General features: G+C 50.5%; 7 protein-coding genes across 7 annotated transcripts; 4 read left to right on the forward strand and 3 right to left on the reverse strand.

Annotated features, from left to right (window-relative positions):
• Window positions 1-251: 251 nt before the first annotated feature.
• On the forward strand, window positions 252-1,360 carry BDR25DRAFT_234835 (t-SNARE; the record flags this gene model as incomplete). The annotated part of the gene is made up of 4 exons (XM_033685489.1): window positions 252-382; window positions 432-894; window positions 951-1,233; window positions 1,296-1,360. Coding segments are annotated over 4 exons (942 nt in total), but the record flags the coding sequence as incomplete, so codon positions are not given.
• A 1,137-nt stretch (window positions 1,361-2,497) lies between these two features.
• BDR25DRAFT_376197 (phytochrome-like protein) lies at window positions 2,498-6,762 on the forward strand (the record flags this gene model as incomplete). Its single annotated transcript, XM_033697431.1, has 7 exons — window positions 2,498-2,652; window positions 2,757-3,975; window positions 4,036-4,561; window positions 4,616-4,738; window positions 4,789-5,942; window positions 5,991-6,053; window positions 6,486-6,762. The coding sequence occupies 7 exons, from the start codon at window positions 2,498-2,500 to the stop codon at window positions 6,726-6,728; spliced, it is 3,483 nt and encodes a 1,160-aa protein (XP_033544110.1). The 3' UTR covers window positions 6,729-6,762.
• A 643-nt stretch (window positions 6,763-7,405) lies between these two features.
• On the reverse strand, window positions 7,406-8,673 carry BDR25DRAFT_376200 (uncharacterized protein; the record flags this gene model as incomplete). Its single annotated transcript, XM_033697432.1, has 3 exons — window positions 7,406-8,145; window positions 8,229-8,350; window positions 8,468-8,673. 3 exons carry the CDS (start codon window positions 8,671-8,673, stop codon window positions 7,406-7,408), a joined length of 1,068 nt encoding a protein of 355 aa, XP_033544111.1.
• Window positions 8,674-9,904: 1,231 nt separating this feature from the next.
• BDR25DRAFT_235383 (uncharacterized protein) lies at window positions 9,905-11,339 on the reverse strand (the record flags this gene model as incomplete). Its single annotated transcript, XM_033685510.1, has 2 exons — window positions 9,905-11,064; window positions 11,147-11,339. The coding sequence occupies 2 exons, from the start codon at window positions 11,337-11,339 to the stop codon at window positions 9,905-9,907; spliced, it is 1,353 nt and encodes a 450-aa protein (XP_033544112.1).
• A 2-nt stretch (window positions 11,340-11,341) lies between these two features.
• On the forward strand, window positions 11,342-11,794 carry BDR25DRAFT_70198 (uncharacterized protein). The gene has a single exon (XM_033698935.1). The coding sequence runs from the start codon at window positions 11,508-11,510 to the stop codon at window positions 11,760-11,762; it is 255 nt and encodes an 84-aa protein (XP_033544113.1). The 5' UTR covers window positions 11,342-11,507; the 3' UTR covers window positions 11,763-11,794.
• Window positions 11,795-11,827: 33 nt separating this feature from the next.
• On the reverse strand, window positions 11,828-12,796 carry BDR25DRAFT_235041 (Translin; the record flags this gene model as incomplete). The annotated part of the gene is made up of 3 exons (XM_033685498.1): window positions 11,828-12,536; window positions 12,585-12,602; window positions 12,654-12,796. The coding sequence occupies 3 exons, from the start codon at window positions 12,794-12,796 to the stop codon at window positions 11,828-11,830; spliced, it is 870 nt and encodes a 289-aa protein (XP_033544114.1).
• A 192-nt stretch (window positions 12,797-12,988) lies between these two features.
• Window positions 12,989-14,616, forward strand: BDR25DRAFT_267379 (GPI mannosyltransferas-like protein 1). The gene is made up of 4 exons (XM_033687041.1): window positions 12,989-13,862; window positions 13,912-14,188; window positions 14,240-14,347; window positions 14,400-14,616. Exons 1-4 carry the CDS (start codon window positions 13,141-13,143, stop codon window positions 14,583-14,585), a joined length of 1,293 nt encoding a protein of 430 aa, XP_033544115.1. The 5' UTR covers window positions 12,989-13,140; the 3' UTR covers window positions 14,586-14,616.
• The last annotated feature ends 28 nt before the right edge of the window (window positions 14,617-14,644 follow it).

Below are 14,644 nucleotides of genomic sequence, written 5' to 3' on the forward strand. Positions count from 1 at the left end.
TTGGATTGCCTGCGCTCCTGCCCTGCTCGCATCAATTCTTGAGCATTTCTCCCGCGAACCCCTCCTCATCTCTCGCGATAATCAGCGCTGTAGCTAGGCGTCCGCTGTCTCAGGAGTGTCCATAAACCACACGCCACACGAGTTCCGTTTCAGCATGAGTGTAAGCGGCTCTCTTTGTCACTGACCTTTGAGATTCAACCTCTCGACCTCTCTTCCATCATTATTCCTCCCACTGACCTTGCTGACGCACTGCCATGGCTCAACAGTACGGCGGCTACAACCAGGTGGGCTACGGCTCTAATCCCTACGACCAGCGCGACGAGGCCCCAGCGGCTAGTGGCCGATACAACAACTACAGTCAGGGCAGATATGATGATCGTAGGTACCTGGCTGATGGATCTCTTTGCAGTCGTCTGACTGGAAGCAGCGAGTGCGGTCGAGATGCAGCCATACGGCGGTCAGCAAGCCGGTGCAGACCCCAATGCCATCCTCAACGAATGCCGAGAAGTCGACCGCGCGCTCGACCAGATCAACGGGCAGCTCGACAACCTAGAGCGCATCTTCAAGCAGGTCCTGGCCCGTCCAGACATGCCCTCCGGCGAAATCTCCAACCTTAGCTCCCAGATCATGACGGCCTACCGCGCGCTCGTCGCACGCGTCAAAAACATCAAGTCAAAGCCCGAGTCTGGAAACCCGCGAAACGCACCCCAAGTTGGAAAGGTGGACCGCAGGCTCAAGCAGACCATCAACCGATACCAGACCCTCGAGGCTGAGTTCCGACGAGACTCTCAAGCTGCCGCTGAGCGCCAATACCGCATTGTGAGGCCAGATGCCACAGACGACGAGGTCCGACAGGCGGTCGAGGACCCCGATGCGCCAATTTTCCAGCAAGCTGTAAGAATTCACCTACCATCACCATCTACCTGGTAATTCACTGACACTGCTCCTAGCTCCTCAGCTCCGACCGCCGCGGTCAGGCACAATCCAGCCTCCGAAACGTCCAGGAGCGACATGAAGCTATCCAGAAAATTGAGCGACAGATGGTGGAATTGGCACAGCTGTTCCAGGACCTTGACCAAATTGTTATGCAACAGGAGCCGCTCGTCACGAACATTGAGGCAAAGGGAGAGGAAGTACATGACAACGTCGTCAAGGCGAATACCGAAATTGGTGGCGCCATTGAAAAAGCAAGGAGCCGTAACCGCAAGAAGTGGTGGTGCCTCCTCATTGTCGGTGAGTTTGCCAAAATGCAGTTTTTTTGGTTGTCCTAGCAATAGGCTCCTAACTTTCGCCAGTGCTCATCATTATTGTCATCGCCGTCGTGGTTGCGGTGGTTGTCACTATCAACAAAAATAAGTAGATCTGAAGTTGTATTGCCCTGGATCTGAGATTATTTCATCAACGGCAAGGCTACTACGTCAGCCATGAAAATCAGCCCGTCTTGTTTCCCCGCACATCTCTCCCACTTAGTCTCGAATCCGTATCCACCATTGAATTCGTATGATTTTAGTATTATCAAGGCCGGTCCGGTACGTTGTATAATAACTCCGGTGGATATGTACTCTATCATCTCATTTTTCATCTGTCTCCTCGTCTGGCTGGGCGAGATCCGCTGCTCTAGCTTTCCTAGCGTTCCTCTTCTTCTGATTTCACTAGGCGTCCTCGGACAGCCGCGGCAATGTTGCATCCTGTACTGTCCACGGGGTCCAGTCAGGGTAAATCTAATCAGTCTTGTGCGATGCTGTGGAATGCCGTCACTGGCTGAATGCATTTCTTTTTTGGGGGGGATTGGGAAAGGGGCTTCTAGATGCAATATGTAGGTATTGTCAATCACGAAGACCCCATGTTGTTTTTCCGGCCCTTGTGCTTTGTGCGGCAGACATGGCCTGCAGAATCAAGCTCTCAGTCACTGGTAGGGCGTCCTAGGTCTGTGGCTAGTACGCTTGAGTGCAATCGGCCTTTGGGTTGACGATTCCGAGGCCTTTGATGATTGGTCGAATTCCGCAGACTATTTACACCAAGAAGCTTCCCCCAGTAGAGCCAGCATGATCCGAAGCACCCGTAACTCTTGTCAGGTTGCTACTGGTCGAGAGATGCAAGAATGGCGGGCGAGCTTGGAATTCGACTGCCTTCTACATACCTTGGCGCCCAAAGTTTATCTCATGGATCTTACAGGGCTCCGTGATTCAAGCCTTCTTCATGTAGTTCGAGAGCTCCTCACTGCATTCAGCCTGTTGTCTTCCAAGCTCTTGCGTGACGCTCTGGTGCCATCCATGGACCTTTCCGTATCCATTGACTGCTCGGGTATTCGAACTATACACAATGTACCCTGTGCCTACCACGCTCGGCCAGGCAGAGCGCGAATCAAGGCCTGTGAAAGACCTTTATCTCAACCTGTGCAACCTCTCCACCCCTCCCCCGTGTATCGTTCGCTCGAAGAAGTAGTCCGCATGGTACTGCTGTTAAACCTACCTTTTTGTCAGATATTTTGTCCCGTATGGAGCGGGTATTTCCTATCCGGTGTACCATCATCGATGACAGTCCTCATCTCTTGGGTGATCATCAACAACAAGGTGCGTACCTTTGCGAGCCTCCGCCCGCCCTGCACACCTTTTGGTGCCGAGATTCTCTCGCTTATATCATGTCTCGCATGTAGAGGTCCACGAGCAACGGGTCATACTTGAATCTCCACGATCTGAGAGGTCGGAGCCACCTATCCCGAAAGCTCCTATATCACCGACCGCCGAATTCTCCAGCATCGAGAGTGAAGAGATTCTCCAGAATCCGCCGCAAGAAAGCTCACAGCTTGTGCATACAGAGCATTGCGAGCATGCCTTCATCAATGAGGACGGCTATGGTTTTATTACCGGGAAGCGTGACACGTTTACGCGCTGCGAAGATGAGCGTATCCGCACTCCGGGAGCCGTTCAGTCCCACGGAATGCTCATCGGCCTCGAAGTCTTCGAAGGAGCCGCTATTACCCGATGCCTTTGTCGCGTGGTGAGCGAGAACTCGGAGGCTATTTGCAAGTACACCCCTGGTGAAATATTTGGCTTGGACAATTTCCTCTTCGTTTTTCCGGCCCACCAGCGTTTGATCTTCCAAAGCTATGCACGGTCTGTCATTAATTCATTCAAGAATACGTCTCAGTCTGCCGAACCTAAGGTCTTCTCCATTAGCTTCATGGATCCTGGTGGATACATTGTCCCCGCCTGGTGTGCAATGCACTTTGTTGGAGGGCAACACAACCTTCTGATCTGCGAATTCGAGCTGGAGGAGAGCTGTTGTATTAACCAGACCTTGGAGGACGATCTCCCTTCGACACCGTATAACACTCTCGGTTCTGATCCAGGGGAAGCCACCTCAAGCTTCCTGAAGAAAAGTGAGCCCCTGAATATCACTGTCCATACAATCGACATGTTTCAAGGAGAGGGAAGGACTATGGAGGTTGTCAGCGTCATGTCCCATATCCAGCAACAATTGTCTTCCAAGAATGACATTCAAGACCTACTAGACACTATTGTCGGCCTGATCCAGGAACTGACAGGCTATCACCGATGTATGGTATATCGCTTTGACGAGAATTACAACGGCAGAGTGGTCTCAGAGCTTCTCAACCCCCAAGCTAGCTTAGACATCTACAAAGGTCTCCACTTCCCTGCAAGTGACATCCCAAAGCAAGCCCGGGATCTGTACAAGATCAACAAAGTGCGAGTTCTCTTCAACAGGGATACCTTCCCGAGCAGATTAGTATACAGAAACCTTGAAGATCTTGACTCCCCATTGGACCTCACTCATTCATACCTCCGGGCAATGTCTCCAGTCCATCTCAAATATTTGGCCAACATGGGGGTCAGGTCAACGATGAGCGTCTCGTTAGACTACAGAAATGAGCTATGGGGACTCATCTGCTGTCACTCATATGGCCCAAATGGAGTTCGAGTCCCTTTTCCTGTTCGCGAGCTCTGTTACTGGGTAAATTTATTCTAAATTTATATTCTTAGACTTAGAATTGCTTTTTGCTAATTGTTATAGGTCGGCCTATGCGCATCGAATTGTCTCGATAAGGTATTGAACGCCGAAAAGATCAAAGCCCGAAACATCTTGACTACAATGCAGATTGATATTACCCCTCGGGGATGCATATCTGCGTCGTCTGAGGATCTTTTGCACATGTTCGGGGCCGATTTTGGTTTCCTGGTCGTTCAGGGTGAGGCGCGTACAATCGGCAAGCTATCATCCTACCTTGAAGCAGTGACACTGCTGAGATACGTGTACTTCCGGAAATTTGACAACACCTTTGCTACAAAGAATATTACCCGAGATTTCTCAGATCTCGTTTACGAGCCGGGCTTCGACCACATCGCCGGACTCCTATTCATTCCGCTGTCCCAGGAAGCAGGCGACTTTGTCATCTTCTTTAGAAAGAATCAGACTAAAGTATTTCATTGGGCGGGGAATCCGAACATGTCAAAAACGGGGTCGCTGGAGCCAAGGAACAGCTTCAACAAGTGGACCGAGACGGTTCGGGGAACCTGTTCCCCCTGGACAGAAGAGCAATGTATGCCTCACTGAATTCAACTTTCCTCACATGACGACTAATTTATGGGTATAGTTGAAGCTGCAGTAATTACAAGACTCGTATATGGCAACTTTATTCGAGTCTGGAGGGAAAAGGAGGCAGCATTGCAGGAAACTCGAATGAAGCGCTTACTCCTACTAAATCTCTCCCATGAAGGTGGAGTAGTTGCCATGCTGCTAGATGTACCATGGTTAACATGAACTTAGTGCGAACTCCACTGAATGCCGTCGTGAATTACCTAGAAATGGCGCTCGAGAAACCGCTAAACAAGGCCACCAAGGATATTCTCACACAATCTTATTCCGCTTCCAGATCCCTCATATATGTCATCGATGACCTACTACATCTTACCGGTGGCGGAAAGCAACCATCCCCGCCTCTGGTTCATGTGGCATTCGATCTAGCACAAGGCATTCAGCTTACGTTAGACCAGTTTGAGCAGCATGCCATTCAGAAAGGATTGACTTTTGATATCATCAAAGACCTCAATTTTCCTCATTACGTCTATGGCGACCTCCAAAGACTCCAACAAGCGGTGGCGAGCCTTGTCACCAACGCAGTAAAGAACACTAACAAGGGGGGCATCGTCATCCATCTTGGCTTGCCCTCAGCGACAGAAGAAAGTTGTGTCATTCAAATCGCCGTCCAGGATACTGGAAAGGGCATCTCTGAGCGCGAATTGGACGATCTTTTCCAGGAATTTGAGCAAGTACCCGACGAAGAGCCTGATTCAGATCAGAGCCCGGTAGAAGAAAAAAAAGAAGAACCAAAGAAGCCAATCAAAGAGGCTCGACTAGGACTAGGTCTCGCCTTGTTAGCTAGGTACATAAAGCATTGTGGTGGCCAGATTCGCGGTAAATCGAAAGTTGGGAAAGGGTCGATATTCTCACTCGATGTGCCCATGCAACTTGCGAACGAAACCTCGATCAAATCAGCATCTCGCTCATCCGCATCAACTACTCCATCTGATGATAGACCGGAACAGAATCGCATTACTCCTCAGCGCCCGACCCTAACCTCAATGACATTCACGAGCTCTCCTGCAAACTTCCATCTGCATCTTGATAGGAGTAGTCGTCAAAGCGAGAGATCGCCCGTAAATTCCATTCATTTCCATCACCAACTGCCTGCTAAGGAGACGAAACCGCTAGATATCATGGCCTCACAAGAGCAAGCAACTCCACTCAAAGAGAATTTCATGATCTTAGTTGCAGACGATAATCCGGTCAATATCTCTCTTCTCCAACGTAGGTTAAAAAGGATGGGGCATGAAGTCAAAATAGGCCGTGATGGGCAGCAGTGCTTCAGGGAGTTTCAGAGATATCGTGGTGAGGTGGATTTTGTCTTAATGGACTTGAATGTATGTTTGTTCTCCTGATTGCTGACTTGTACTAATTTATGAGTTTAGATGCCTCTCGTTGATGGCATAAAATCAACAATGATGATTCGTGAAATCGAGCGGACTGAGCCCGTTACTTTCTTCGCTCCTGGGCATACCGATACGACTGATCCTTCAATCCCACCTCAAATTTGCTCAGATTATCTTGCACCAGAACGAACGGACTTCGCTTCAGAACCCATGTCACTAAGATCAACAGAACCACCACTACCATTGACATCGTTTTCTCCTCCAGGCCGAGATCAATTTGCAATTTTTGAATCTTGGTCGGCTTCTACTCTCCCTTCTATCATATTAGCTCCTCTAACAATCTCTAACCCCACGAAGGCAGTTGAGCCATGCTCGGAAACATCCTACTTCCCTACCTACTCGCAAATAGAGCAGATGAAACAGACAAAGCGCTCTTCCGATCCAGAGTCGGAGTCGAGAGATCTCACCCCGCTTCCTACTTCTCATCAACAACAGTCGCCCATCTCTGCTCTTCGGCGGCCTGTCACATCCGAGGTCAACTGCCAAATATTGACCGTACCTCCTACCTCAAAACGCACACCCATTTTTGCGGTGTCAGCTAGCTTGAATCTGCATTCTCAACATTCACTAGAAGCTGCAGGATTTGATGGATGGTTATCCAAGCCAATCGACTTCGAGCGGCTGACTGTCATACTGAAGGGGACAATGAGTACCGATTTGAGGATGCAGACTAAGTGTGAACCCGGTGACTTCAAGGCTGGAGGCTGGTTCGGATGAAGATGGGAGATTGTTGATGCTGAGGCTGTTCCTGGGAGAGAAAAAAGCATAAGGTGAGGTGGAGTTCTTGGGCCCCTATGTTTTCGATTATCCTCACTTCCACACTATTCTATGGCATTGGTATAGAGGAGCTTGCGGTCTCCTATCAATCATGTAACTTTTGGCGGGTATTGAGGAAAGGCCTTCTATTTTTCCGTACCTACGTATATTGTGTTTCACTTCAAGAAACCGAACTCTTCTAATTCCCCCCCTCTCCAGTTTTACCAGCCTTCTTAATTTGTGACTCAGAGAAACGTGTGGAAATTGGGTTTGGGGTTGTGGTGTAGAGAAAAGGCAGTTAGCTCCATGTTCGGTTTCTACGTGAGTTTGAATTATCCAGGATTGATGAGGGATCGATCACAAACACGCAGAGAAGGTACTCGTATGGTTTAGAAATGAGTGGGCAACTAGACTAGACCTAATTCCGTCAAAAAGAAATGCGACATGGGTCTGAGGATATGCCCAAGGCAAGAGACTAATACTAGGGAGTTTTTCTATAGAAGTGAAGAGCGTGATGGTAAGGCGCATAGGTGCCTACCTCTCTTTCCACTTCAAATCGATATGGGTTTCCCACGCCCGTGCCACTCGCTCCCTCCCTCCCTAACAGGGTAAAGTATGGGAGATCTGAGTCTATATTTCTACTTCCCAACCAGCTTCTCCACCTCCTCTGTAATATCCACAAACGGAAACTGTGTCCTGGTTCCTGGCTGCGCATCCCCAAAAAACTCTTCCACCATGAAAATACTATTTCCAATCTGCACGGGCGCTGTCACGAACCCGCCATTCGCGGCGCTAACTTTGTTACTCACTTGCCCTAGACTCTCGGCTGTGGTCCAGGAAGCGTCTTTTGAACGCAGGACTTCGATCCCCGATGCATCCACCGCAGCGAGCAGGATTGTCCCGGCGTATTTTGGGGGGAGATAGATGGCGTCGGAACCGGAGATGTTTTTCGGGGGAGAGACCGGGATAGGGATGGGGATACCTTTCGGGAGGCTCATGTCGAAGCGGACGAGCTGTTTGTTTGCGTTGTCGTTGGCAATAAGCACGTCTCGTGAGCCTACGGCTGCCAGGCCGGAGTATCCGGTTATCGTGTGGCTGAGTGGGGATATGTACCATTCATTAACAACAGATCCATTGCCTTCCACGCGTAGGATTGACGATGGGAAGGTCCCGACGACGTATACGTTTCCCCGGGAATCGAACTCCACGTCTTGGAAGCCGCCATAGGTTCCGTGTGTTGTAGTGGTGAGGTTTAGTCGGTACACCTCGGTTTTGGTGGCTGGGTCCCAGAGGATCAGGAGGTTGGTGCCCGAGATGTCGGATCCGCCGGTGTTGAAAGCGGCGCCGGCGTCCACGACGATAGATATTAGGTTTGTGTCTGAGGAGGGGGCGTTAGTTTTGTGGGTGGGGGGATGTATTGGGGATGTGTGAATTCTTAAGATGTGGGAGGGGTATACATACATGGATTCGCAGCGACGCCTCCGAGATGGTATGCTTGGTTGTGGGTTACATCTGGGACTTCGATGATCGAGGTAGTTTTCGCGTAGGGGTCGTATACCGCGACGGAAGCGTTAAACAGGGAACTAGTCCACAACTAAGCCTCGAGGCATTCATATTTCGTACGGTGTAGAGAAGAGAAGAAGTTGAGGAGCTTTAATGTGGATGGAGTGAGATTGGAAGCAAAGAAATAAACCGCATACCCGATATACAAAAGGCAGGAATGGAAATCAAAGTCCGCATTCTCTGGATACAATTGCAATTGATTGATCGAAAATGTGCCTTTTACATCTGCACAGGGAGCTCGTGGGGCGAGTTGTGGTTTCGGGGAGGAAGGCAAAGAATTGACGAATGTCACTGAAGCCAGCAGCGCAATTGCTCCAATGGCCGTCCTCTTCGATCGTAACATCTTGCCAGTCAATTGAGCGTATTTATCGTAGTCAAGAGATTGAAACAAAGTTGAATTCCACCACGCAGACAGACACAGCGGGGCGCGATCTACTTGAAGTAATGACTGGATGAAGTGATGACATAGCGATGTTTCTACTCTACCGGAATTAATTGACCCCCAGGGATTATAATTACTGGAAAGGAGGTAAGGAACGGAAGATCTGCTTGAAAGCGCGATGGTCCCTGAAACGTGGGGCCGTAGGTAGATTAGTTTGACAGGGATGCCATCTGGGCGAACTTTGGGAGACACCGAGATTCCAAATATTATAGCAATGGAATTGAGGCAAGAATTAATCTATGTAGGGGCATAGAGAATGCGGAAAAAGATAGTGGGCTTGCCCGACTGACTGAAATGGGTGCTTTCTATAACCTGGGAAGCTGCGGTGGTGGTGCGAAGCCGAGCCATGAAGATGTACTTGATTTCTGCTGCTAGGGAAGCATACCTAAACCTGTATGTTATGTCAGGAATGCCACTTTTTTCCCTTGAAATCTAAAATCTGAAATGGTGAAACCGACCCTAGGCCCCGTCACAAACATGACCTTCGGCGTAGCCCCTTCAAAAATACAATGTATTCGAGCAAGAAAGCCGCAACTAGGACCTACGTATGTACAGCACACCAGGCATTTCGAATCTTCCCAGCCAACTACATTCCATTACACGTCTGAAAGCGAGAACCTGACTGAAAGCGAAGTACAAACATCCCACTCCATAATAAAAAAAATGACAATCTGGATACCTCCGCCATAACCTAACATAAACCATGAGCTGGCTGCAACCAAATGCCGCCAAAAGTACCTTTAATGAGAGTGGGCCAATTGCTAGACCTCCGAAACGTGAGTTAGAGTGTTCGAGTGCCGAAGTTTCCAGTTGCACTGACAGTTGTGGCCACATCCGAGTGGCAATCAATTGATGGAAATGCACGACGGCTGGGAGCAAGTTGAAGGAATGTGTGTGCATCATTGGAAACCCTCAGAGTTGTTGTAAGAAGGAAATCCAATGGACGCTATCCAGACGTTAGAGGACGAAGAACCGCCGGCGCCATATATCATCGTCGTTTCAGTACGGGCGTCAAGCCTCGAATGAATCGATACCGGTCGCCGTTATTGTGCAGCTCGGACCTCTGGATACGCAAGGTACACTAGTCGAAAAAGGGCTGGTAGTACATCCTGATGGATGCTTCACCTTTTGACTAATTAGGTTCCCACAGCTTACGTCTCGTCCCACGCACGTTGCTCGCACGGAGTGTTGGACGAGAGAATGAATCGGGGTCGATCGGTTGATTTGGGTCGACGATGCGAGGAGCGGGTGGCGCACGGAATGTTGGGCCTGGCGGAACGTAAGCCCCACGAGGCGCGAATCCTCCTCGGCCTCCTCGAGGTCCTCCACGACCACGAGGCCCGCCTTGTCCTCCGCGGCCTCCACGCCCTCCTGCATGTTGGTTTACTCTTCCAAACTCATTAGGGTCGAAGACTCGCTGGCCGTTGATATTTTGTGCTTGCGGCCCGCGGGGAGCACGTTTGAAGAGCACGACGTCTTCATCGTCTGAATTCGGGTCTGCCACCCTGCTATGGCTGGACTTGGGTCGCTCGGCAATTGTGTTGTGTTCAGTTGTGGTCTCCTCAATTGGGGCTTGTGGTTTAGCAGCCTCACTCTCAATCTTGTATAGGGTGAGACGGTTCTTGTACTCTCGATCCTCACGGCCGACAGCATCGCGGAGCTGCTCTAGCCGCTTGGCTCGGATGCCGAAACGCTGAGCGATCATTTGCTTAGTCGGGTCGTTTGTAAGTAGGATGAAGGACTCGAGGGCTGCATTGGGATTCTTCTCGTTGTGGATCCTCCAGAGAATGTGGTTGAAGAGGGGTTGAAGATAGGCTGGCACGGTGCTCTTGGGTGACTTCTGCGACCGGGCCAGCTCGGTGCTGTTGCGAGCAGTTCGGTCTGGAGACTCCAAGACCAGCGCCGAGGCCTTTGGATTGTAGGGGCTGCGATTCTCGAGCTTGGAGTCGCCTGTGGCGAAAGATTCTGGGGACTGCGGTGTCTTGGGGCGGTCGTCGAGGCTGTGGGTGGAGCTCATGGACGTTTCGTCGGATGCATCGAGCGGGTTGAAGGAGCTCTCCAGGTCTTCTGGGTAGTCATCCTCGTCTGACTCGGTGTCCTCCATGGAGAGGAGCGTCTCGGGTAGCAGAAAGCTCTCGACCTCGTCCCACGTAGGGAAGATTTCTTCGGCGCCTTCGAGCTGGACATGGCCGGCGGGCATCGAGGTGATGTCGTCAAGCCACTTGATGGCATCGCGGGCGTCGGCATTGATTCGTTCGCTGCCCTTCTTGAGGCGGTCGAGCTGGGCGAGGGCTACACGTGCGATTAGAGTGCTGTGATTGCTGATGCAGCCAGAGCAGCGCAGGGAAGGGGGGGGCGGGTGCGAGCTGCGTACTGTGAAGCGGGACATAGAGGCGGATGGCATCGTGCGACACCCACTTGCGGATGCCGTCGCGGGTGCTCTTCTTGACGCCGGCTATCAAAGCCGTGTCGTCGACAATGCAGCTGAAGACCTTGCGCGAAGGCAGCTCGGGAGCGCGCAGGTGGTCCTCGGCCTTGGGCCGGAGGGGGTACGTGTTGCGGCGCATTGTCTTGGGCGGTGCTATGGGTGGTAGGAATGTGGGCGAGGTCGCAGGTGGTGTGTGGAAATGGTGGTAGATGGTGCTATCAATGGCTACACGGCTTGGGCTCAATGGTGACTACTTTGTTCGGCGTCAGAACAATCCATCCGTGTGGCCGGGCTTTAAGGTGCGAACATGGCGAGAGACTGGGTCTGTCGCAGAGTGTGTGTGAGCGAGAGTATCGAGGTTTCTGCACAGAACACCATGGTTGGTGGGCTTGTTGGGCTGGGTGAAATGTCTGCTATGGGTGGTGAAGGTCAAGACACTGCGGCTCGTCATCTCCGTCGCAGCAGCAAGTGCTCGGGCCATGTGCAGGTGGGATGTTACAGCCACATGTGGCGCAGTCATCCTCCATGCCATCCTCCACAGCTCATGTTTATTGCCAGCTAGGCATTCGGCTATCTGAAGACATCCCTCTCTCTGGGACTTTTACTTTTACTCTGTGCGTCAAGGTCTTAGTAGCTCTCCACCTCCGGCCTTCTCTCTTCCCTCACCCCCGGCACCCAGCCCTTCGGCCGCTCGCTCCCTCGTACGGTAAGATTGTACAGTGCCTTCTCCACCTTCTCGACACTTTCGCGCATGACAGTTGCCTTCTTCTCTGCTTCATTTCTAAATTTCGACGTCCGTGGCGGCTCAAGCATCTCCAGCCGGAGTCGGAGTTCCCTCAGGTCTGAAAGAACATTTCTCGGCTGCTGCTCCTCACTCTGTGCAGTCACTCCCCTGTCGATATCCATCTTGTCTGCTGGCTGATCACTGGGTGGCTCCTGGCTTGGTTGGGGACCCTTCTTTGGCTTTCCTGCTGGAAGTTTGCCGTTGGTGGCCATGGAGGTGATGGAGAACTTCATCACCTCGCCGGTCATGTCGTAGATTCCAAGGATATAGTCCTCTACGGTAAGCTGAACTACACCTGCCTCCCCACTCATAGCTGCAACCCGCATTTTGGCTTCGTTGTATGATATCAGTGTTTGCGTTTCAATATAGTGCTGGAAGCAAATCGCCTCCATGAACTCCTGGTTCCCATGGGTGATCTGCATATTGTAGCGATATGCATTTAGCCCCTGCAGATCAGCAGAGATAGCCTTGTATCGTTCTGCGATAGTACCCCAATACTGAGCATTGCCTTTCACAGTAAATGGGGGCAGTGGTTGGCCGATGTTCCGGAGCCTGCACCGTCATTAGAGAGCCTCGAGAAATCGACATGAAAGTTCACACCTCTGTAAAGTGAAGATACTGGTATCAACGTTAGAACACTATCAATTCTCACGCAAAAAGAGTACGCACATCTTCTTACTGGCTGCAGTAATGTCTCGAGATGCTTTGACGACCCGCTCTCGCCGATCGTAATGTTCATCTAAATCCTTGCGAAACCCCTCGAACATGGCCGCGTAGGGCGTCGACGGCTGCTCATGCTTTGCGTCCCCCATAGCTTCGTCATGCGTACGTTTCTGTCCCATATAGTAGTACAATCGAGGGTCTCTGAAGGTCGAGGTCAAGCAAACGACCGAGATTGGCTAATGAAGGTCAGCACGTGTGCGCTTGACCAACCTAGCTCTAGCGTACGTCGGCTGGGACATCTTCACACGACGCTCGAACCCTGGATCGCTCACGGACAAAAACGCCACCTCTCGCAGTCTGCATCACTCGTCTTTTCATCTTGACTACCTATTCAACTTTGTGCTTTCAATTACCATTTCACTGGTTCTTTGCAATATTATTTCCTTCTTGGCACGTCATTTCTCCGACCTCCACGACCTTGACGCGCTCCCTCATGCATCTATCATCTTTCTTTCGCAGCTCTGCTGCAGTTTTTTCCACTTCTGTGCTCTTGCGGGTAGTGTTCCTGCTATATGGGTTATTTCAAGATGCCTACTCCCCCATGAAATATACAGATATTGACTACTTCGTCTTCACGGATGCTGCTCGCTTCATTTCCCAAGGCCGATCACCATACACTAGAGATACCTACAGATACACGCCCCTTTTAGCTTGGCTCATTTATCCAACGACATGGCCTGGTTTTTGGTTTTCGTTTGGCAAGGTCCTCTTTGCCATTGGAGATATTGTTGCTGGCTGGATGATGTTCCATATCCTCCGCTCGCACCAGAACATGCCCCTGGATAGAGCCCTCAAATTCGCTAGTATCTGGCTTTTGAATCCCATGGTGGCCACAATCAGCACACGAGGAAGTTCTGAAGGCCTTTTGGGGGTCATTGTCATCGCTTTGCTTTGGGCTGTCCTTGCAAAACGAGTTCGATTGGCTGGATTGCTCCTTGGGCTTGCCGTTCATTTCAAGATATACCCGTTTATTTATGCTGCATCTATCATCTGGTGGCTTGATGAGGATCGCATCGACCAAGCCAAGGAAAGGAAATCAAAACCAAAAAGCTCACTTCTCTCTCGCATCATTAGCTTCGTCAATAGCGAGCGACTTACCTTGACCATTTTCAGTCTTTTTACTTTCATGGGCTTGAATATAGTCATGTATCTTGCGTCAGTTTCCCTCCGGCGAACTGGTTTTTATGATGCTGATTTCATCTAGCTACGGATATCCTTTTCTTGAGCACAGCTACTTCTATCACCTCATCCGTATCGATCACCGTCACAACTTCTCGCCCTACAACACCTTACTTTATCTGAATTCGGCCCCGCAGGGGCAATCTCATCCTTCATTCGAATTGGAACGTCTAGCATTTCTTCCTCAACTTCTTCTCAGCGCTCTCATGATACCATTGGCCCTAGCAAAGAAAGATCTGCCATCTACCATGCTTGCCCAAACATTTGCATTTGTAACCTTCAACAAAGTGTGCACAAGCCAGGTAAGTTTGTTCTTCACGCTCTGTTGAAGCAGATAATGTAACCAATCCTAGTACTTCTTATGGTACATGATGTTCCTCCCATTTTATCTCCCCGTCTCCACCCTACTCAGCTCTCGCAAAACGGGTATCGTGGCATTAGTTTTATGGGTACTCGGTCAAGTAAGTCCCATTTAACCCTTTGCCAATGCTCTTGACTTATACTACAATGTAGGCTCTGTGGCTTCAACAAGGGTATCAGTTGGAATTTCTTGGCAACTCGACGTTTGTTCCTGGATTATGGACTGCAGGCATCTTGTTCTTCGTCGTGAATGTCGGCATCCTCGGTCTCATTATTCGCGACGTCAGGGCTAAGGAAACCGATCCACTAAGATTGAAAGCAGCAAAGAAAACGTCATGATTATACCTGCCATACTTATCTCTTGTCCGGGATTGGCGATTGACATCTCTGCAGGCACT

This window comes from Lindgomyces ingoldianus (assembly GCF_010093535.1).
Source record: "Lindgomyces ingoldianus strain ATCC 200398 unplaced genomic scaffold BDR25scaffold_30, whole genome shotgun sequence".
NCBI classification, from domain to species: Eukaryota; Fungi; Ascomycota; class Dothideomycetes; order Pleosporales; family Lindgomycetaceae; genus Lindgomyces; species Lindgomyces ingoldianus.

Bases quoted from the DNA above. Each gene is read 5' to 3' on its own strand.
- BDR25DRAFT_267379 (XM_033687041.1), top strand. From the start codon at position 13,141: ATGCATCTATCATCTTTCTTTCGCAGCTCTGCTGCAGTTTTTTCCACT. The intron at 14,189-14,239 runs GTAAGTTTGTTC...AACCAATCCTAG, and splicing joins ACAAAGTGTGCACAAGCCAG to TACTTCTTATGGTACATGAT. The intron at 14,348-14,399 runs GTAAGTCCCATT...ACTACAATGTAG, and splicing joins TTTTATGGGTACTCGGTCAA to GCTCTGTGGCTTCAACAAGG.
- BDR25DRAFT_70198 (XM_033698935.1), top strand. From the start codon at position 11,508: ATGGCGAGAGACTGGGTCTGTCGCAGAGTGTGTGTGAGCGAGAGTATC.